The sequence below is a fragment of the Daucus carota genome, chromosome 8 (assembly GCF_001625215.2).
Source record: "Daucus carota subsp. sativus chromosome 8, DH1 v3.0, whole genome shotgun sequence".
In the NCBI taxonomy this organism is placed as follows: domain Eukaryota; kingdom Viridiplantae; phylum Streptophyta; class Magnoliopsida; order Apiales; family Apiaceae; genus Daucus; species Daucus carota.
The window spans coordinates 4818354-4843034 of record NC_030388.2 but is presented as its reverse complement, the minus strand read 5'-3'; the positions used below and the strand labels follow the sequence as shown (position 1 = coordinate 4843034).

The following is a 24681-nucleotide window of genomic DNA, read 5'->3' as shown; positions in this document are numbered from 1 at the left end:
TATGCTCTGACCATAATAGTAAAAAATGTAAAGAAGACATGCCCTTATTATCTCTCAACAACAAAAATTAGATATTACATGTAGAAAAATATATGATTTAAAAAAAATAAAACATATATAATATATAAAAACTAACGACATTAATAGATAAATCTCGATGGTAGGCAAAAGTGGAAAGAGTGTGCAATATAATTGATACGCTAATAAGTAGAAATATATATCATTTATGCCTACAGATATAAAAATATAAACAAACATGTAAAAATAAAAGGTTTCCGAAGTATAGGTCTAAAGATGGGTGATAGGGATTGGGTTAGTTGAGTATTACGACCCGATCCAATAAAGGCCTAAGTATCCGGTTTAATCAGGTCAAATTCCGCTTCGGCCCAATAACGGTCCAGACCAGATACATATGGATCGTAAGGAAAATTTAGATAGACTCGAGGCCCATATAACGGTCCAGCTACGAGCCTGAATCCTTCAAGGCTATTAACTCTCACGGATAAACGTCCGGGAGTCCATGATAAACACTAATACTCGAAGATAAGAGTTCTGTCTTATCTCCGACGCCGAAGCATACTTCGATAAGAAGTCTGATACATGGAATCGTACTTCCGTTCAGCTTCTGACTCCGAAGTATCTATATAAAGGGCTCTACCCCTCCAACCTAGAACTACGTTTTGGACTTGATTCTTCTCCTAGCAGAAGATACGTAGGCATCTCGCACCGAGACCAGTCCAAAGCACGAATCGCTCACACCCTTCGTTTTCCGTTCCATAACATTTGGCGCCGTCTGTGGGAAGAATACAACAACCATGACAAACCCAACCGGACCGCGTTCTGAAATCCACGTTCCCCGTAGCAGAACTACCACCGGAATCTCTACCGAGTCAATTCCCATCACCGCCTCCATCCCGCTTGGGACCACTGCAGCTCAAACCATTCTTCCATTGACTTTTGGCACGCTGCCCCCTATGACTCGAGTAATTGCAACCATTACCGACGCCGGCACACATTACTCAACTGTCACAACAACCACTCGTGGAGGCACGAGAGATGACTATGTGCATGTAACTGATTACGACTCCTCTGAATTGGAGCAGGAGCATGATACCCCCCTTGAAGGAGGAGAGATGCTGACCATACTCGACACCGTCGACGCAGCCATAGGCAGGACGCTAATGAGCCCCGAGGAGCGACGAACCAAGCCTATGAGGATCGAATCCGTGCTTATGAGGAGGAAATCGCACGATTGAAAAGGGACCAGGCAAGATTACCGCCTCCGGAACCAAGGGATGAAAACCCCCGTCAGACCGTCATGAATCAGATTCACTTGTTACCAGCGGGCGATCCCGATAGCCCCGTTCCACCTTTTACGCAAGAAATTATGGGTGCAAGAATCTCCCGAAAATTCAAGCTCCCAACCATTAAAGCTTATGATGGCATGGGTGACCCCGCTAACCACGTTCGGACCTTCATGAATGCTCTGTTGCTCCAACCCGTCACCGAAGCAATCAAGTGCCGTGCTTTTCCTCAAACCTTGAGCGGGATGGCCCAACATTGGTATAGTCGCCTACCCCCAAATTCTATTTCTTGTTTTGCTGACTTGAGCAGGGCTTTCATAGGGCAATTTGTTGGAAGCAAAACGCACGCTAAGAGCTCTGCCTCCCTAATGAATCTACATCAAGGTAAAAACGAATCACTCCGGGAGTATATGAATCATTTTACCAAAGAAGCCTTGAAGGTCCCAGACTTAGATCAGAAGGTAGCCATGATTGCACTCCAACTGGGTACCACCGATGACAACTTTCGTTGATCTCTAGCCAAGAGGGCACCTGATAATATGAACGACTTGCAAGAAAGAGCCGGGAAATATTTCAAGGCAGAGGAAAGCCTAATAAAATCACAGAATAATCAGGGACCAAACACCAACTTTAAGAAACGTGGGAACGACGCCGAGTATAACACTGAGAACAAATATCCCAAAAAGGATGATGATGAGAAGTCGCCTGCTAAAAGGAAAATAGGACCAAGGTTCACAGAATATGCTAGGCTCAATGCTCCAAGGAGTCAAGTCCTGATGGAGATCGAAAAGGACGAGAGTGTTCGATGGCCGAAGCCCATAAGGACCGACCCAGATAAATGAAACAAGGATTTATATTGCAATTCCACAAAGACACGGGGCATAAAATCGATGATTGTCGGCAGCTGAAGGATGAAATCGAATTCTTGATCCGAAGAGGCAAGTTGTCTAAATTTACCAAGGATGGAGACAAGAATTATCGAGACAATGATAGTCGTGGAAGAGACAATTATGATAAGAGAACCCAGCCTCGAGGGCCTGTGATTAACGTGATCTCCGGAGGGCCTACGGCTGCAGGCACTTCAAGTAATTCAAGGAAAGCTTATGCAAGGGAAGTGATGAGTATAGTTGGAGAACCCCCATAGCGGGCAAAAATTGACTATGCAATGGCATTCGATAATGTCGACCTTGAGAAGGTAAAATTCCCCCATGATGACCCCTTAGTAATTACACCAGTGATTGGAAACGCGTCTGTAAAGAGAGTGCTTGTTGATAATGGAGCCTCGGTGGATATCTTGTTCTATAATGCCTATGAAAAGATGGGATACTCTGATACTCAGCTGACACCCTCGGATATGCCTATATATGGCTTCAACAATGTGGAAACCAAGATCGAGGGCATGATCCAACTCCATGTAATTATGGGTACCGAACCTAGACAAGCCACGTGTATGATAAATTTCTTGGTCGTTAAAGCCTCATCAACCTATAATGCCATCCTTGGAAGGACTGGAATACATGCTTTTAAGGTAATTCCGTCCATTTACCATACGAAGATTAAATTTCCATCTAGGAACGGAATTGGAGAGGAATTGGGAGATCAAAAAATGGCCCGAAGTTGTTATATTGGGGCACTGAGGTCTGGAGGAACTGGAGGGCAAGTGCTACCCATAGAGGATCTCGATGTCCGAGAAGAAGAAGAAAGAAGAGGCAAGCCTGCCGAAGACTTGATTCCAATCCCATTGTATACTGAGGAACCCGAAAAGGTCACTTATGTTGGAGCATTACTCCAGGAAGACTTGAAGCAAGAACTAGTGAGGTTCTTGACGAATAATCGTGATGTTTTTGCTTGGACAGCGGCTGATATGCCAGGTATTGATCCTTTATTCATGACTCATAAGTTGAATGTGAAACCTGATAGGAAACCGATTAAGCAAAAGAAGAGGAATTTCGCCCCCGAAAGGCAGGAAGCCATTAAACAAGAAGTCGATAAGTTGTTGGAAGCCGGGTTTATTGAGAAAATTCAATTTCCAGAATGGTTAGCTAACCCTGTCATGGTCGAGAAGGCTAATGGAAAGTGGGGGATGTGCGTGGACTTCACTGACCTGAATGATGCTTGCCCCAAGGATTGTTTCCCTCTTCCAAGGATAGATACACTAATAGACGCCACTGTTGGTCAGGAGATGCTAAGCTTCATGGACGGGTTCAGTGGATATAATCTGTTATTTTACACCAACTATGAGAAGGATTGTAGAAGGGGGGGGGGGGGTTGAATACAATCTTTTACAAATTTAAAAGATTCAAGAACAATACACTAAGAACACAATAAACAGAAAAACACCAAGTATTAAAAATACGGGTGGATTGAATGATCCACCCGTGAGATTTTATATAGAAGAATCTGTGGATTGTTTTACAATTCGCACAGCTGCTGGTTCATCACTCAAAACAAGTTCTAACTCTCAGATTTTTCTCTCAAGTAATTTGAACAAGTTCAACTGATGCTACTAACTTGGTTATATACTCCAAGTTTTACAAAGCTTTTAGCTAGATTACAAAATGCACTCTAATCTAAAAACAATGCTGCACAACTTTGTCTTATGCATGCTTTCTGAGATGTCTTCATCTTTGACCATCATCTTGATTTGATCCAGATTGCACTGCATGAGATAAGTATGTTTCTGCTTCTTCTTTATTTTCCTAATTAGGCTTCCATGTCTATTTTAGTGTAATTCGATCCATGTGATTTGTCAGACTTAAGCTCTAGTCACTTTCAACTGCTCTTTGCTTCATCAGTTGAAGGTTCTGGTTGCTTTCAACTGCTATTGACTTTATCAGTTGAATGCCTGGCTCATCAGTTGAATGAATTACAAACTCCATCAGTTGAATGCTGTTCCAGTCTCATCAGTTGAATTCCTCAGCATTATCCGTTGAATACTTTGTCTTCAGTTGAATGCTTGATTTTCATCAGTTGAAACATCATCCAGTCTTATCAGTTGAATCAGTTACATCTCATCAGTTGAATATCCTTCACTTAGATAAAATTACATGGCATTGGATATTTACAATTAGCCATCCTATTCTACCCATCCGTTGATAATTCCCAAAGACAAGAAATGTAACAATTACAACTGAAATTTGATAAAGATTCTAAGTAAGACATGTTACAAAATGTTTATGTTATCATCAAAAATTATTGATTCCTAACAATCTCCCCCAATTTATGACTGGAGAAGATGCAGACATAAATTCTACACTTGATGATAACAAAACATTAATAAAATAAAATGCAGAATTTAAATACAAGAGTTAGAAAAGATTACAGATGATTATGCTCCTCTAGACTGAGCAGTTACTTGTTCCTAGAAGATCTTCTTCTTCTGGACTTAAGTTTTTCTTCAAGAATATTAATCTGCTTCTGAAAGATCCTGTAGAACCATTCTTCATCACTATCTTGTCTGTTGAGCTTGGATTGAAGAGTCTTCAGAGTATTCAAGCTAGCAACCTTGAGTTGATCTTTAGGTCTGAAAAATCTCCTAACACCTTGATTGTCCCTAAATTCCATGACTGGAGTAGGTTCATGATGAATTTTCTTTCCAGTGTAGGGAATTTTCAGCCTTCTTTGTAGACTAGCATCTGAGTTCCATTCCTTCCTGATTTCAAGGATTCTCTTTAGTACCATTTGCTTGGCAGGTGGTGTAAATCCTCCAGTCCTCTTCATAGATCCATATATTTTTGTTAGAGAACTGAATCCCTCAGAATTCAGAACTCTGTGAAGAGGCCAGATGACATCACCCTTGTTTTTGTAAGAGAATACCAATCTTTCAGGTAACTTTGAAGTTGCTTCTATTCCTCTCACTTCTTGAAGATCATCCAGCTCCAGCTCCAACTCAGAAATTTCTTCAATGTTAGCAATGATCAGATAGTCATCAGGATTTTCAGGTTCTTTTGGAGGTTTAGGAGGGTTGGCCATCCTCTTAGCCACAGACTTGACTTTCTTCTTTGGCTTGGAAGATTCTTGAACAAGAAAAGCTGGAATTGGGATATCTTCCAAGTCAATTGGCTCCTCCTTTGGCATTATTGGCTCATCATGGAAGTTGACATCTGGATGTACTACTGTGGTATCCTTGATTGGAGAAGAAGGCTTTGAGATAGGCTTTTCTGGCACTTCTTCTCTTCTCTTGGCTGCCTCAGGCATCTTAGTCTTAGATTTGACTCTCTTTTTCTTTGGAGAAGATTCAAGAGGCAATCCTTTCTCATTTAAAAGCTCAGCTGCCAACTCCTCTTCTAGCTCAATAGCATACCTTTCATCCACCTCTATTTGGTTCAAAGAGGGTTGAGATTCAAACTCCTCTTTTTCACATTCTCTGGCCACCTCTTCAGCTTTTGCAAATGAGTAATGAGGATGGCCAGTTCCAATAAACAGCTTCTGGCCTTCTCTGTAGATGATGGCAAAATGAGCCTTTAAGGCCACATCTGCACAATCTTTATAACTTTTGATTTCTTGGCCCAAAAGTTTGTATTCATTTTTGTCAGGCCTGGCTAGTGGAAAGTAGATTGAGCTTGAGTCTTTTCCAGGCCTGGAGTAACCACAATTGTTTGGAAACAGAATTGGCTTGAACTCATTCAGAAATGATGGCTCACCCTTTTCTGTCTTGAAGGGAATAACAATCTCAGGTGTAATTACCCTGAGAATTGTGGTTGTGGTTGGAAAAGAGGTTTGAGCTGTGGTGGCTGTAGAAGATGTAGATGATTTCTTGCCCAGTTGAGCCACTCTCTTTGCAATGGAGTCCAATTCTTTCATCCTTGCAATCTTCTGCTTTTCCCTTTCAGTGTGGAAAGGGGGAGGAATTTGACTGATCAATTCTGCAGGAGTTGCTGCAGGAGTTGGTAATTCTTTCTCCCCCTTTTTGTTAGCAGCAAGTGTAGGGGATGGACTGGGAAGTGAAACACCAGAGGCAAGAAGAAGATGTTGAAGCAGTCCAGTCTGAATTCTTTGATGCTGCAACATCTCATCCATTCTAGAGTTTAAGGTGTAGACATTTCCTTCCAGAGCTTCCACTTGCTTCTCCAATTGTAGTTGTTTTTGCTCAGATGCAGAAAGAGCTGATTTGACCTGAGCTGGAAGCTTTTCATCAATTTGCTTGGTCAGATCAGTCTTAACAGAGGCAATAAGAGAATTGAGATGCTCTATCTCATGCTGAAAATGAAGAGATTGAAACTTGTGAAGCTTGAGGTTTTCTAGAGCTTGACTGGCAATGGTGGCAGAGTGAAAGGCATATGTTCAGCCTATTTGTATTTAAAGAGTTACAACTCAACTCAGATAAGAAAGCTCAGTAAATAGCAAGTCAACGGAATCCGTACGAAGAACGTCAAATGATTTATGGGAATTATATGTCAGATAAATTCCAGGATGCTGCTGCACACCACTGAAAGAAGTTCATTAATATGTTCAAGCCTCAGTGCACAAATAATCTTTTGTGGCACGTCCAGGAGTTCAGAAGATATAAAGTTTCTATACTTTATTTTATCAGAAGATTCCATTTAATGAAGAAGTACTTACAAGACGAAGACTCGACGAACAAATCAATCTCTTAATGTTTATTTGACAAAGAGTATTTGATTTAACTAGATACAGATGAACCAGACAGTACATCTGTGTATCAGTTATTCAAATTGAATATTTGAAGTCAAGCAGAGTTGGTGATTCGTTCGTTCGACTGATCAAGACGGAGTTATTAATGTTTAAAGAAGACGAGAAGCAATTCTACTGAAGAATAGGTGATTAAATATTTAATAGATTATTATTTCACTTCACAAATAATTATATTAATTATGTAATTTATTTGTTAAATTAATTCACTCATGAATTAATTTAATTTATGAAGTTATATGATTAATTTAATTAAGTGGATAATTTTCTATTTAATATATATTTTAATTTACTTCCTTAATTCATCAAAACAAACTCAGTAAGACAATCCAAGATTGTCTTACCGAATCTGTTTCTAGGATGAATGGAGCAACAGCCAAGACAATCTGTCTTTGTCTTACCGAAGAATTCTAGAAGTCTGCCAGACAAATTGTCTGACCGTGTGTTCTCTGCCAAGACAAAGTGGATTGTCCTACCGAAAATTTGTGATTGCCTGGAAGACAATCTTTGATTGTCTGACCGAGGGAATGCCTGCAGACAATTCCTGAGTCTTTCAAGACAATCTTTGATTGTCTGACCGAAGGTGCTCTGCCAAGACAATTGGATTGTCTGGCCGAGAGAACAACACTGCCAAGACAATATAATTGTCTGACCGAACTAAAAATTGTCTTGCTAGCCTTAAAATTGTCTTTCTGCTGTGTCTTGTGCTTGCAAGGCAATCTGAAATTGTCTTGCCCTTGCTACTTTGTCTTTGCTACTCACAATTGTCTTGTCTTTCAATTGTCTTACAAGTACAAATGCTTTGCCTATAAATATGGCATTGCATCCTTCATTTTCTAGTGTTCATTCACTTTGTAAATCAAAGCATTTGTAAAGCTTTCAAGTTGTTCGTAACTTGCTTGATCGTTATATCCACAGTTTTCTGTGCTTTGATAACCCGGTTGTTTTAATCACTAAATCTAGAATATACCCTGTCAAATTTATTCTACGAACTTTAGTGGACATTAAAACTGAACCATTTTAATTATATAACGACGTCAAACATTGTTATATTAATTAATTATAATCTGATTAACAAATCATATTCAATCAGATTCACTTCCGCGACGATTTGGTACTGATTGTATTCAACCCCCCCCTTCTACAATCATATCTGGACCTAACAATTGGCATCAGAGCGGTTGATACCATTTTTCCGTATCAGATCCTATACACACTCTGTAACGTCCAAATATTTTTTATTCAAATTAATTTTATTCCAAAAATTAATTTTGATTAAAAATATTTTTCTTTCAAAAATCTAAATCTCTCCAAACACTATTCATTTCAAATCCTTAAACATGAGTACACAAAAGATCAGTAGCATCAAAATCCCACCGTTCAGCCAGGAACACTTTGGCCTATGGAAGAGGCACATGTTCCTATTCCTCCGCACTGCGAACAGAAAATACATCGGGATTTTGGACAAAGGTGTTACTACTCCGATGAAGGTCATATTAGCACACGAAGAGGATGGTGTGTTGATACCTCATCAGGTCATTCCGAAAGAACTTTCTGAGTACACAGACGAAGAGAGTGATCAGATGAACTTAGATGATGCTCTTCAACTAATCTTGGTTGAATCTCTAAATCCAGTGATGTACAATGCTGTTGTAAATTGTACGAATGCCAAGCAAATCTGGGATACATTAGAGATTATCAATGAAGGCTCAGAGGAAGTTAGGGAAAACAAGAAAGAGATACTGATGGCTCAGTATGAACAGTTTGGTTCCCATCCCGGTGAAGGGATTTCAGAAGTATTTATCAGACTTAATAATTTGATAAATAATTTAAATCTGAATGGGAAATTCTACGACAAGAAAGAGGTCAACATGAAGTTTCTCTTAACCCTTCCTGAACATCTGGAACACAGAATCACTGCCATCAGGGAAAGCAGAGATCTGAATGAGATTTCTCTGGAAAGACTCTACGGAGTTTTGAAAACTTATGAACTGGAGCAAGTTCAGAGTAAACAGAGATATGGCTGGGGTAAAACACAGAACCATTCGAGAGCTCTAGTTGTTGAGTCACCTGTACTGGAGGAGAAGAAGAAGGATGTTGTTGTTCCTTCTAAGACTACTCAGGAATTTGTTGTACCTGAGATGGGTCAGACTGCTTCTACCAGTGGTGACGAAGAGTTCTATACAATGGAAGAGCTTGAACAGTTAGAAGATCAATCTCTATCACTGTTTGCCAAGAAGTTTGGAAACATGAGATTCCGGAAGAACCCTTCCTATAAATACAAACCTACTGTTAGTAAGTTTCAGAAGGGAGGCTATTCATCTTCTACAAGCAAAGGAGGATACAAGACTGGGATGGTGGACAGAAGCAAGTTCAAATGCTTCAATTGTGGTGAACCTGGACACTTTGCAACTGAATGCAAACAGTCCAAGGTTCAAGGAAAAAGAAAAGATTCGTATGATGAGCTGAAGCAGAAGTATGATGCACTGGTTAGAAAGCATCATGGTACTTCTGGAAGTCAAAGTTTCAAAAGCAAGTCTTATCTGGCAGAAGGCAAAAGCTGGGATGATACAGATAGTGATGAAGAGGAGCAGCTAGGGAATGTTGCTTTCATGGCTACTACTGGATCATCTTCACCTCCTCCTGCTGGAAGCTTTCAGGTAGATCCTACATGCCCTAAACTGTTTATGCAATTAGGACTTGAAAGAGATGATGCTATTAAAAGGATGAAAGCTGCTAATCTTAAAATTGATACTTTAGTCTTAGAAATTCATGCTTTTAAAATGAATGAGATGAAAGTATTAAAACCTAAAATAGAACAATTGACTATGGACTTAGGATTACAATGTGCTAAAGTCAAAGTTCTAGAGAAAGGTGAGATTGCCTTAAGACTTCAGCTAGACGAAGAGAAAGTGAAATGTAAAGCCTTTAAGGATGCCTCCTTGATAGTCAAAGAACTTAATGATAAACAAGAGATCAAGAGAACTGTTGGAATAGGCTTTGACTATAACAAATCTGTAGGTAAGGCTAGTAACATTACTCCTTTTAAGAAGAGTGCTGAAGAGAGAGGGATTCCTTTTGTTTTGAAAGATTCCCTTAAACCTTTGTTTAAAACCTCAGAAGCTGAACCTCTTTTAGAGACTCCTGTTGTCATTAGATATGAACTAAAACAGGAAGACCTTAAAATGAAAGAGAGTAATGAGATGAGAGATGAGATTCTGACAAACCTGAAACCAATTAAAGTGAAAGGCAATGTTAGGTTGCCTAAAGCTGGTTTGGGTGTCAACTCTGAGAGAACTAAATTCAACAAGCCCAATAATTTTGTTAATAGTAAGAACAAGAACAATAGGTGTCATTCTACTGAGAACTTTAAATCTGATAACAAGGTTAGAGTAGAATCTATTGATGTTCCTACTACTATGACTGATACTTCTGATGTTCCTGCTTTTGATGCATGTCATAAATCTTGTAGTGTTGATAATTGTATGACTTGTGCTTTCAATTTGATGTCTGCTTATTTTAAAAATTTGCATGCCAAAAATGAAAACACATCACCTAGACAACACACAAACAACAAGCATGCTAGATCAAAGACTGCTAGTCCTACTCATGTTAGGAAGGAGACTTATGTTCCAAAGTCTAAAACTAAGGTTTATAAGGCTGTTGTTAAGGAAGTAAGTTCAGTCAAGTCTGAACCAAGTATCAGTCCAAGAGGCTCTGTTGTATTACCTAATAGAAATCAGTTCTTTAAGACTGCCGGACCCAATCAAGTGTGGGTCCCAAAGACTGTCTAATCAAGTTGTCTTTTGCAGGGTGCCAGTGGAGTTGTTCGTGTTACCTGGGTGCTTGACAGTGGAGCGTCAATGCACATGACTGGCAATAAATCCCTGCTAGAGGACATAAGAGAAGGAGCTGGCCCTACAGTCAGTTTTGCTGATAATAGCAAAGGTCGTACTGTGGGATATGGCAAGTACAAAATTGGAAGGATCATCATAGAAGATATTGCAATAGTTGAAGGACTTCAACATAATCTCCTGAGTGTCAGTCAATTCTGTGACAAAGGTTATTATGTTCATTTTGAAAAAGAGATATGTATCATTAAACATATCAAGGATAAGCGTCCTTCACTATGTGGCATAAGGAAAGGCAATATATTCGTAGCTGATTTGTCTTCAGGCCCAGGAAACGAAGTTCACTGTTTCTACGCCAAAGCGTCAGCTGAAGATAGTTGGTTATGGCATAAGAAGCTCTCACACCTCAACTTCAAAACCATGAACTCTCTTGTCAAGAGAGATCTAGTGAGAGGTTTGCCTTCCCTGGAATTCTCAACTGATGATCTTTGTGAAGCTTGTCAGAAAGGAAAAGCGAAGAGAGCATCTCACAAAGGCAAAACCATCAATACCATTACAGATCCACTTCATTTGTTGCATATGGATTTGTTTGGCCCCGTGAATGTTGCATCTATTGATGGAGGAAGATATGCCTTAGTCATTGTGGATGACTTCTCGAAATTTACTTGGGTTTACTTCCTGTCTTCCAAGGATGAAACTCCCCTGACAGTAATTGATCATATCAAGTTGGTTGAGTTGGAAAAAGGTGTTCCTGTAAAAGCTGTAAGATCAGACAATGGAACTGAGTTCAAAAATCAAACTCTAATCAAATTTTACTCTGAAAAGGGAATTAGAAGGCAGTATTCAGCACCAAGGACTCCTCAGCAGAATGGAGTCGTCGAAAGAAAGAATCGTACACTGATTGAAGCTGCAAGGACAATGATTGCTGAAGCAAAGCTTCCTCTGTACTTTTGGGCTGAAGCTGTGTCTACTGCCTGCTATACCCAAAATAGAACTTTGATCAACAAGGATCATATGAAAACTCCATTTCATCTGTATAACAACAAGAAACCTTATGTCAAACATCTTCATGTCTTTGGAGCCAAGTGTTATGTTCTCAAGGATGGTGAAGAGAACTTGAACAAGTTTGAGCCAAAGGCTTCTGAAGCAATTTTTGTTGGTTATACAAATAATGCTTATAGAGTTTTTATAATTGATACTCTGTCAGTAAAAGTTAGTGTCAATGTTACATTTGATGACACTAAACTTCCAAGTATACAATCTGCTGATCCATCTGAATCTCTGAAGTTTGACAACTATCCAGATTCTGATTCAGATGATGATGTTCCACCTGAGGTTGCAACAGGAGATGACAACAATGATGATGATCCAGGCAATGGTGGAGGAAATGGCAATAATGCTGGAGATTCCACTGATGCCAGTGGTGGATCATCAAGTCAACCTGGCAACAACTCAGGGGGAGCTGATGGATCAACTAGTCACACACATCAGCCTAATGATGATACTGCTGAATCATCAAGGACACAACTTCCAAGGGAAAGGATTTGGAGCAGAGATCATCCCTTTGATCTAATTATTGGTGATCCTGATGTTGGTGTAAGGACTAGAAGTGCTACGCAAATGAATGTCTATTCTCTGGTTTTCTTTCACAATTAGAACCAAAGAAAATAGATGAAGCACTTGCTGATCCTAATTGGGTTCTTGCCATGCAAGAAGAACTCAATCAATTTGAGAGACAAGAAGTCTGGGCCCTGGTTCCAAGACCAAAAGGAAAATCTACAATTGGATCTAGATGGGTCTTCCGTAACAAGTTAGATGGTGATGGCATTGTTGTAAGAAACAAAGCCAGACTGGTTGCAAAAGGTTATTCTCAGGAAGAAGGAATTGACTACGATGAAACCTATGCTCCAGTTGCTCGTCTTGAAGCCATCAGAATATTTCTTGCATTTGCTGCACACTCCAACTTCAAGGTATATCAAATGGATGTGAAAAGTGCATTTCTGAATGGAAAGCTAGAAGAAGAAGTATATCTGGAACAGCCCCCTGGCTTTGAAAATCCAGAGTTTGCTGATTTTGTATACTTTCTATTCAAAGCTGTCTATGGACTCAAGCAGTCACCAAGGACATGGTATGACACTCTCTCTGAGTTTTTAATAGAAAACAACTTTACCAGAGGTGTCATAGACAAAACTCTCTTTTACAAATTGCATGATAAGGATATGATATTTGTACAAATTTATGTTGATGATATTATATTTGGTTCTACTAACGATAACTTGTGCAAAAGATTTGCTAAGTTAATGCAGAGTAATTATGAGATGAGTATGATGGGTGAGCTGTCCTACTTCCTTGGTCTTCAAGTAAGCCAAAAGGAAGATGGAATATTCATTTGCCAATCCAAGTATGTCAGAGATCTTCTTCGAAAGTTCAATCTAGAAGACTCTTCACCGGCAAAGACACCCATGGCCACTGCCACAAAGCTTGACCAGGATAAATCTGGTAAGAAAGTTGATATCACAAGCTATCGAGGTATGATTGGCTCTCTACTTTATCTTACTGCAAGTAGACCAGATATCATGTTTGCAACATGTTTGTGTGCTAGGTTCCAAGCTGATCCTAAGGAATCACATCTTATAGCCGTCAAAAGAATCTTTAGATATCTTAAGGGTACACCTGGTTTAGGTATTTGGTACCCTAAGAATACTGGTTTTGACTTAACCGGCTATACAGATTCTGATTATGCAGGATGCAGGATTGATAGGAAGAGTACGTCTGGAAGCTGTCAATTTCTAGGACGTCGGTTGGTTTCCTGGTATAGCAAGAAGCAGCACTCCGTGTCTACTTCTACTGCTGAAGCTGAGTATATCGCTGCTGGTAGCTGCTGTGCTCAGATCTTGTGGATCAAGAACCAACTGAATGATTATGGTGTTGTAGTAAACAAAATTCCCATATTTTGTGATAATACAAGTGCCATAGCCATTTCCAACAATCCGGTTCAACATTCAAGAACCAAGCACATTGATATCAGGTATCATTTCATACGAGAACATGTCATGAATGGTACAGTGGTGTTACATTTTGTACCCACGACTGAGCAAATTGCTGACATCTTCACTAAACCACTGGATGAATCCACTTTCTCTAAGCTGGTTTGTGAGTTAGGGATGTTAAATATGACATAGTTCTCTTGTATATATTTTTCATATGAATTATATGTTTTTGTATATTTTTGTGAATTTTCTGTATAATTATATCTATTTTATTAGATTTTATATGATTTTCTGTATGTTATCTGATAATATTCTGAGTAATTATGCATGTTTGTATATTAGTCTGTAATTTTCTAAGTGCTCATACACTCCCCTGTACTATTCCCTAAGCATTTAGATAATCATTTGTAATTATTTTTTTTTCAAAATTAATTAAGCATAAATATTTGATTTTAAGTTAATTCATCTTTTTGAATTGAAGTTAAAGTCATAAGTATTTATATTTAATTAAAGTTGAAATTTAAAAAATATTTGTGTAATTAATAGTATTGTTTTTATTATAGATTTTTGATTTTAATTGCAAAAAGTTTTATCTTTTAAATTACTCAAAAATCATATTTTTATTATTATTTTTCTGTTAGACAATTGCATTGTCTACTGATTGGCTCGGCAAGACAATTAAATTGTCTTGCTGAACCGGTTTTTCAGTATAGTTTCAAACAACTCGGCAAGACAATTAGATTGTCTTACCGAGCATGCATTGTACCCGCATTTTGTATCAGTAAGATAATCGATATTGTCTTACTGACACTGACTTTGTCTGCTTCGTTAAAATCTCGGCAAGACAATTTCAAATTGTCTTACCGAGACTTAACTTTGGTTTGTCTTGCTGGTTCGTATTTAAACTCCTGTTAGACAATCGTACAAGACAATCTATATTGTCTTGCCCGACTTCATCTTCTCCACTTCACTGCATACACACGCACGATATATACACACAATCTCAGTTATCGTTTTTCAAGTTTTTGAGTTAATAAACTTGCTGTGTTACGTTTATTCAAGCTATTTTGCTTGCTGGTGTGTTCGATTTTAATCGAATCTAGTAGAACCTTGGCCAAAATTTCGAACTGACTTCGTGCGATTTTGATCGGAATTCAAGCCTCTTTACTGTGATTACTCGAGTTTTAACGTTTACGGTTTATTCCCCTGATTTGTGCTGCGAACTGTTTAGGATCGACTTGCTGATTAGGGTTCTTAAGAATTTTGGGGATTATTTCATTTTAAGGGCTTGTTTGGCTAGTTGATTATTTGTATTAGAGTCTGCGTTTGGTTTGAAGTTAGTTGATTTGGGGTTTTTGACTTAAGGGCGTGTTTGGCTGAATTGGATTAATTGTTTAGAGCCATTTAAGTTAATTAACTTTTAATTCAATTTTTCTCTAATATTTCGAATTATTAATTAATTAATTAAGCTTTAATTAATAGTTGAAATTTGCGAGACATTTGAGAATTCACATTTAATTTGAAAAATTCTCGCTTAATCCAATTTTTAATTATTAAAAATGGCCGGAGAATTCGTGGTTGCTGAGACTAACTACTGTGCCAGCCTCAACCCTGATGATTGCTCTGATAGATTCCGGACATGGGTCAGATTTCTTTCGAGGCAGAGTTTAGTCAGTACGGCACTGACTGCAGATATTTCGATTAAGCTGCAACCTCTTTTTGACTTCTACTCAAATGCTGTCAATTCTACGACTCTGGAGAATTACAAGATCATTGGGGATCTGCCTAATAGGAAACGGATTGTAATCACTGTCGATGATGTGAACCGGATCTTAGGACTTCCAAGGGACAATTTTGAGCCAGATCCCTCAGAGGATGAATTGAGACAGTTCTTTCAGGATATTCACTATCAGGGTCAGATTTTTCTCCCGAAGATGTCAAAGGGAAATCTGAAAGCTGAATGGGATGTGTTCTTTGACACCCTTGCCAAGGTGTTTGCTCCCACAAATAGGAAGAATTTTGGAAATATATCTTCAATGCTGCAGATCTTTGGATTCAGCATAGCTTACAACCGACGAATCAATTTTGGGAAGATATTGCTGAGGGAGATTATCAGGAAGATGGGGTCTGTTTCACAGAGATCAATTCAGAAGAATGACAAAGTTGAATGCTTCTACCCCAGATTCCTGATGTTGTTTATGAATGATAAGATGAATGCTGATGATAGGCACATGTACATCGATTCTCCTGTTGTTCCTATTCAGAGGACATGTGCCAAGATCCAAACTAGGCTGGTCAACAAGAAAAAGCATGATAATGTACCACTGGTAGTGACTCCATTCATGCTCGAACAATTCAGTGTTCCTTTTCCGCCTGTACAAGTTCCAGAACCACAACAACAACAACAAGCTCAACAACAAGAACAACCGCAACAACAATCACCTCCTCACAACTATCAACCACTTCAACTCCTCCAAGACTATCAATCATCCAGCCAATCCTCATATTACTCTCCCTACAACCCTCCTTACAATTCCCCACAACAATCACCTCACCAATCTGATTACATTTCTCCTCACCAATCTCAACATCAATCCCCTCCACAATACAACTTCTTTCCAGACCAACAAGCCTCCATTCTTCCCTCTCAATCTGAACCAACACCTTCACCTACACATACACATACCATACCTCAACCTCAATCAACCTCTCAGCCACTGCCTGCTGATTCTGCTATCAATCCTGCCCTACAGGACTTCAGGGCTGATTTACAGGTAGCTCAGGTACTTTCTAATCTCACTGATACCTTTAATATTGATATTGCAGATTTTGATTGTGATATTGGATTTGATTTCCAGACTCCCAGCATTGAACCTGTCAACACCCAGGTTCATATCCAAGCTGATGTTTCCACTTCAACTACTGATTCTTCTTCAAACACTTCAAACAACACTACTTCTACACCAGTTGTTCGAAAGGTTGCCCGGAAACGGAGTGGGAGTGCAATTCTGAGAGAACCCGCAGCTCTGTCTCATAAGAAGCAAAGGGTGGCAGAACCAGAGACAACTGCAGCCACATCCATTTCCTCCCAAAAGGATTTGGACACTGACATGGTAAATATACAGTCTCTAGATTCATTCTCTCCACAGAATGCATTTATTGAAATTGGCCGTCCGACCGCGGTATCCTGTAAAGAGTCAAGCACACAACTAGCACTCACGCTAGTAAACACTGAACCTGTGTCTTTTGATTCTTCACTTAGAGAGAGCACAGAATTTCAAAATATGTTATATGAAAATCTTTCTGATCACTCTTTCTTTTTGGATCAGGATCTACTTGGCAACCTGCAAGTACATCAGCCTTCACAGGCATCTGAAGGACAATTTGTTCCTTCACAACCTACAGTTCCATCTCAGGGAACTATGGTTGTATATACAGGTACTGGTGACGGTGTGAAAACTACGAGTGAAATCAGGCAAACACCGAGCGAAACACATGCACGAGAGGATAGTGAAAAATCTTTGAGTGTTCGTGAGGTGAGTGCACACACCAACACAGATCTGCTACAGGAACAAATGGCTGCTCTGAGAGCTGAGATTGCAAGGTTAAATGCTGAGAATGCCAGATTCAAAAGTGGAGAGTTGGTGACTCTAAAAGAAAAGGCTGGTGATCCTTCTTTCTCTTCCCTCAAACAGGAATTAGATGCTCATGTCAAGGGTATTCACTCTAGGATGGACAAATTTGATACAACTCAGGAGCTCTGTTTGACGAAGCTTGACAACTTGGAGCAAACTTTGGCTCAAGTTGTTCAACACTTAAAGATCAATCCGTCAACATCTCAGTCTACTCCAGAGGATCCCTCAACTAAGGGGGAGAAGGATAAGGATGACAAAGATAAGGATGACAGCAATGCTGGTGGTGGTGGCAATGGTGGTGACAAGGGTGGTGATACTGATAGGGGTGATAAGGGTGGAGTAGGAGCAAGTGAAAAGGACTCTTCTGCAGCTAGCAAGTCTAAAGGCAAAATGCCTGAAACTGAGAACATCTTCACTAATCAGGATTATGACAACATTCCTGAGGATGTTGATGATGATGATGCATTTGACTCTGCTTATTTTGAAGCTGAGGAAGAAGGTCGTTTCGAGGAAGGCTTTCTTTTCAATGAAGATCAGTCTGTAGATCCTGAGCACATGGAAAAGGTCAAGATATTCAAAGCTCAACATGAAGCTAGCAAAGCAAAGCTTCAGCAACTGCAGAAACTGGTAGATGAAAAGAGGACAACTGATGAGTTGGTTAAGCTGGAGAAACAGAAACTGTGGGATGCTAAGTGCAAGGAAAAGAGAGAGGATATCTCCAGGAAAGTTGGTGAAAGCTGGGATATTGCAAGGCAAATCCTCTCTGGACCTCAAAGGGAACCTTTCAATGATAGTAAATTCAAATCCTTCATTTATGACCTGAGAGAGGCTAACCCTAATGAAGATATGTTTATGCGTGCTCTTGCTCTCGAGTTAGAATATATAACTATTGGTGTCAAGAATCTTCTCAATGAATGGGAGATCATTATTTCTACTCAGAGAAACGGAACATTCAGGGTTTCAATTGATTTATTCAAGTTTCTATCTCTAACTGAAATCTGGGTGATTCGTAACAAGATCAGACGCAGTTCAAATCTGAATGAACTCCTTCGTGACAAACTTATGGATTGTGCTATTCATAACAGTCCACAAGTTGTCAGAAAGCCTTACTGTGTCAAGTTCATTCACGAGAGAAAATTTGGAACCTTCTACCTGGACCACCAACATCTTCTTAAGTATGATGTGAGTCAGTTGGTTCTTGTATCTACAATTCTACGTACCAAGGGCTTCGCTACTAAGGTCAAAGCTGATGCTGATACTGAGATTGTGAACTACTGCACAAGGAGAAACATTCATCAATACTTCAGGAAGATGAAGTATATCAACCAATCTCAGCCAGCAGATTTCATCGAAGACCCTGTGGATATTGAGGTTCAATATTATCTCTCTTTGGCTCGTGAAAGAAAGAAGCGTGGAGAATCCACTACAGCTGAAGAGCCTACTCAGAATGAGCCTTCTACTCCAATTATTCACTGTTCAGATGCTGAAGAAGGAGAAGTCACTCGTTCTGAGTGAATAGATTAATTAGGATATTTTGTTAGATATGTTCAAAGAACATCCTTTTGTAATCTATTATGAATATGGTTTAATGTTCAATGCAAGCCATAAACCTTTGCTATTTACATTCCATTGTTTAAATCTTTGTCTTATCTGTTAGTTGAGTTATCCTCTAGGAAATTTGCATGTTATGTTAACAAACAAATAGGGGGAGATTGAAAGGCATATGTTCAGCCTATTTGTATTTAAAGAGTTACAACTCAACTCAGATAAGAAAGCTCAGTAAATAGCAAGTCAACGGAATCCGTACGAAGAACGTCAAATGATTTATGGGAATTATATGTCAGATAAATTCCAGGATGCTGCTGCACACCACTGAAAGAAGTTCATTAATATGTTCAAGCCTCAGTGCACAAATAATCTTTTGTGGCACGTCCAGGAGTTCAGAAGATATAAAGTTTCTATACTTTATTTTATCAGAAGATTCCATTTAATGAAGAAGTACTTACAAGACGAAGACTCGACGAACAAATCAATCTCTTAATGTTTATTTGACAAAGAGTATTTGATTTAACTAGATACAGATGAACCAGACAGTACATCTGTGTATCAGTTATTCAAATTGAATATTTGAAGTCAAGCAGAGTTGGTGATTCGTTCGTTCGACTGATCAAGACGGAGTTATTAATGTTTAAAGAAGACGAGAAGCAATTCTACTGAAGAATAGGTGATTAAATATTTAATAGATTATTATTTCACTTCACAAATAATTATATTAATTATGTAATTTATTTGTTAAATTAATTCACTCATGAATTAATTTAATTTATGAAGTTATATGATTAATTTAATTAAGTGGATAATTTTCTATTTAATATATATTTTAATTTACTTCCTTAATTCATCAAAACAAACTCAGTAAGACAATCCAAGATTGTCTTACCGAATCTGTTTCTAGGATGAATGGAGCAACAGCCAAGACAATCTGTCTTTGTCTTACCGAAGAATTCTAGAAGTCTGCCAGACAAATTGTCTGACCGTGTGTTCTCTGCCAAGACAAAGTGGATTGTCCTACCGAAAATTTGTGATTGCCTGGAAGACAATCTTTGATTGTCTGACCGAGGGAATGCCTGCAGACAATTCCTGAGTCTTTCAAGACAATCTTTGATTGTCTGACCGAAGGTGCTCTGCCAAGACAATTGGATTGTCTGGCCGAGAGAACAACACTGCCAAGACAATATAATTGTCTGACCGAACTAAAAATTGTCTTGCTAGCCTTAAAATTGTCTTTCTGCTGTGTCTTGTGCTTGCAAGGCAATCTGAAATTGTCTTGCCCTTGCTACTTTGTCTTTGCTACTCACAATTGTCTTGTCTTTCAATTGTCTTACAAGTACAAATGCTTTGCCTATAAATATGGCATTGCATCCTTCATTTTCTAGTGTTCATTCACTTTGTAAATCAAAGCATTTGTAAAGCTTTCAAGTTGTTCGTAACTTGCTTGATCGTTATATCCACAGTTTTCTGTGCTTTGATAACCCGGTTGTTTTAATCACTAAATCTAGAATATACCCTGTCAAATTTATTCTACGAACTTTAGTGGACATTAAAACTGAACCATTTTAATTATATAACGACGTCAAACATTGTTATATTAATTAATTATAATCTGATTAACAAATCATATTCAATCAGATTCACTTCCGCGACGATTTGGTACTGATTGTATTCAACCCCCCCTTCTACAATCATATCTGGACCTAACACAGAGATGGCTGGAGAGGAGGATGAGCTTCCAGGTTGTGATTGAAGAATGGTGGAGGCTTGCCTTTCCAGCTCCATGCTAACAACAATTGCATTGGCAGACTGCATGGAGAGCCATGAAGGTAGAGAAGTTGTAGGTTGGTCAACAAGGGATTCCTCAAGAGCATCATTGAGGTCTTCATCACTATCATCATAATGAAAATCATCTCCAGCATTGGCAGGCAGAGCTGTTAATGCCTCCTTTGCTCTAAGCATTGAAGATGTAGTGTGAATCAGATTGAGGTGCCTCTCAGCTGCTTGATTGTCCAATCTGGCAAAGTCTTGAATGGAGGACATCCCATGAGTAAAAGTCTCAGGGTCTAGTGAAACACCATCCAATATGGATCTGTAGTCAGCTTGAAACTCTTGTTCACTAAACCCTTCATTGACACCTGCATTTCTCTCAATTTCTCTCTGTTCTTGCATCAAGGGCTCCCCTTGGCTCACCACACCACTCACCTCTCCCTCACTTACCCTTACTAAAGGGTCTCTCTTATCCTCTCCTTTTTCCTGGCTAGAAGAAAATGCCAGACTCTCCACACCCTCTCCTTTTGCCAGCTCACTAGGCTGCCTCTCCACTCCATAGCTCACTCCACTCAATCCTAAAAGTGTTTGTGCTACCATGTGATCAACTGCTGTAGAAAGAGGTAAATTAATTGAAGTAGCAGCAGTTGTCAACTGATGAGAGACATCAGTTGAAACATGAGTAGAAGAGGCATTCAACTGATGAGCGCTGTTAAGCAGATCAGTTGAAGGACAAACACTTGTCAACTGATGAGGGAGATCAGTTGAAGAAAATGAAGAAATAGGTTTAGAAGCTGTGATAGTTGAGTCTGTGGTGATTGATTTTAAAGGAAAATCCACAGAACACACTGTCACAGAAGAAGGAAATGGAAGAGAAAGATCCAACAAATCATCAAAATGATGATGATCAATCTCAGATGGGGGCTTCTCCATGAAATCCAAAGATGGAGAATTTACAAGTGTGGTGTGAATTAATTCCACATCCACAGAAGAGGTTGGGGATTGTGTTTGAGGAGTAGAAATGGTAAGATCACAAATATGGGTGATTTGTTGAGATGAAGAAGGGGGCTGTGACTCCACATTTATTGGAGTCACATCAATCTGACTTTGAGAAGTTAAAGGCATAAAATCCAGAATGGATGCCTGTGTGTGTGCAGAGTGCTTCAGTTTTTCACTTCTCAGCTTCTTTCTCCCATAAGCTTTTATTGGTGATGAAGTGGTGTCCCTCCCCCTTTTTGACTGTGTCCCTGGTTGAGGACTATTTTCAATAGCAACATCCTTTTGGGAGGATGCTGCTAGGGATGAGTTTAATTCCATATTAACATCTACAGTCTTTTGGGAGACTGCAGAGTGGCTTGGCTGGTTAACACACATCTCTCCATCCTTATTCTTAGGGCTTCTTTTATGTTCACCCTTTCCCTCCCCCTCACAACCTCCAATCACACTCCCCTCAGGTTTGTGTTTCTTGGATTTTACAACAGATGTCTTTTGGGAGGCATCTGAGGTTGGTTTAGAAGACTTGTTCTTAGAAGGTTTTGCCACTTGTGTGGACTGTTGATGGGCCTCTTCAACAGCCCTGATGGCAGAAAGCAAAGAAGGTGAGGGTTGAGAAAGAGTAGTAGGAAAGCCATGTACCTCTTTGTGCTTTCCAGCCTCCATTGTTGGCAGGTACACCACCTCCAAGGAGGGGTATAAATTCATCCTAAAGAGGTCTTTAAAGACTCTCTTTTCCTGCACAAAACTGGGAAGCTTGGCTTCCTTGTTAGTAATAACTAGCTTATCATTGAGATGATTAGCCAGCATCATAAGAAATCTGACATAATAAATATTCCTAGGTCTATCAGTTTTATCACCTAGTTTCTCCCCAATTTCTTGGATCATCAAACCACCAAAGTTGAAATATTCATTAGTCAGGTACATGTAAAGCATTTGTAAAATCTGGGAAGTAAGAGCATTAAAATTACTAATTTTACCAGAAAATGCCTTAATAAAAGCATCACATAAATAACTCCATTCTCTCCTAAGACCCCTCCTCTCTATTTTACCTAAGGCATCAGTTGGTAAAACATAATTCATGGCATAAAGTAAATTAACCAACTGAACATCACTAGGCAAAGATAAAACAGTATCTTCAGGAATCTTAAAGCATGCTTTCATAATATCAGCATTAACAGAATGAGTTTCATTTTTAATAGAGAAAGTTAGAGTTTCATTCTCACTATTAAACTCTGCAGAGGTCCACATCTCCTCCACTATTTCATGGTAAATGATGGGAGCTTCAGTCATAGCATAAGAGAGCTGGCTTGACTTGATGAACTCCATCATCCTGTGATACTCCTTTTCCTCCACAGCCTTGGTATCCACAAATGACGCAAAGTTGTTCTTCTCATAAATAAACCCACTTGGTGCAGTATACTTCTTCATTGGTGCCATTGCAGTTACAGAGAAAGCTTGAAGAGAAATTAGAACTTGTTTTTGCACAGAGAGAGAAGAGAGCTTTGAGAATTCGAAAGAGTGAGATGAAAAGAAATGAAAATGAATTAAAACACTTAAATACTTTCTCAGAAAATTGCTGTGATTGGCTGAGAAATTACCGTTGAGAAGAAATTACTCTTATTTATCTCTACAAAAATTACACACACGATCGTGTGTATAAAGTAGGTGAGAGATAAAAGAAATTTCAACGGCTCAGATCTGATAATACTTTCAACGGATGAAATAAGCGCCTCTTTAAACTTCCTATTCAACTGATGAAGATCAGTTGAAGGCGTCTTCAACTGGTGTCATCAGTTGAATGAAAAACAAAGCAAGAGGATATTGTTTCAAGCATCAGTTGAAACAATTTCACTAGTTCATCAGTTGAAATATTATAGACTTCATCCAGAATTATAATTAATTTAATTTTGATAAATCAAAATTTAATCAAATTCTGGCTGCCAAATTACAGAAAAATTCACTCTAAATTAGGAGAAATTTAACATACCTAATTTACTTACCAACCTTGTGAATGTGGATTCATCAAGAGGCTTTGTGAAAATGTCTGCAATCTGTTCTTCACTTGGAACAAAATGCATTTCAACAGTACCAGCCATCACATGTTCTCTTATGAAGTGATATTTGATGTCAATGTGCTTGGTTCTTGAGTGTTGTACTGGATTTTCAGTTATAGCAATAGCACTGGTGTTGTCACAAAATATTGGGATTTTTGAGAGATTTAATCCATAATCAAGTAATTGATTTCTCATCCACAATAATTGTGCACAACAGCTTCCAGCTGCAATGTACTCAGCCTCAGCTGTAGAGGTTGATACAGAATTTTGCTTTTTGCTAAACCAAGAAATCAATCTGTCACCAAGAAATTGACAGGTGCCTGTTGTACTTTTTCTATCAATTTTGCATCCTGCAAAATCAGCATCTGAATATCCAATTAGATCAAATCCAGAGTCTTTAGGGTACCAAATACCAAGATTTGGTGTTCCCTTAAGATATCTGAATATTCTTTTTATAGCAATAAGATGTGATTCTTTAGGATCAGATTGAAATCTAGCACAGAGGCATGTAGAAAACATAATATCTGGTCTACTAGCTGTCAAATATAAAAGAGAACCAACCATGCCTCTATAATTAGAGATGTCCACAGATTTCTCATTAGGACTTAACTCTAATTTGGTGGCTGTTGGCATGGGAGTCTTAGCTTCTTTGCAATCCAATAAATCAAACTTTTTAAGTAGATCATAAATGTACTTAGTTTGATTTATGAATATACCTTCCTTTACGTGTTTAACTTGTAAACCAAGAAAGTAGGTGAGCTCTCCCATCATACTCATTTCATACTGACTTTTCATTAGATTAGCAAACTTCTTGCAAAGTTTCTCATCTGTAGAACCAAAGATTATATCATCTACATAAATTTGAACCAGAATAAAGG

The 24681-nt window shown here is 38.8% G+C and overlaps 1 protein-coding gene across 1 annotated transcript; it reads left to right on the top strand.

The window, feature by feature from the left end:
* Positions 1-1318: 1318 nt before the first annotated feature.
* On the top strand, positions 1319-2146 carry LOC135148429 (uncharacterized). Its single transcript, XM_064083645.1, has 2 exons — positions 1319-1688; positions 1824-2146. The coding sequence occupies exons 1-2, from the start codon at positions 1319-1321 to the stop codon at positions 2144-2146; spliced, it is 693 nt and encodes a 230-aa protein (XP_063939715.1).
* The last annotated feature ends 22535 nt before the right edge of the window (positions 2147-24681 follow it).

Bases quoted from the DNA above. Each gene is read 5' to 3' on its own strand.
- LOC135148429 (XM_064083645.1), top strand. From the start codon at position 1,319: ATGAATCAGATTCACTTGTTACCAGCGGGCGATCCCGATAGCCCCGTT. The intron at 1,689-1,823 runs GTAAAAACGAAT...GTTGATCTCTAG, and splicing joins CCTAATGAATCTACATCAAG to CCAAGAGGGCACCTGATAAT.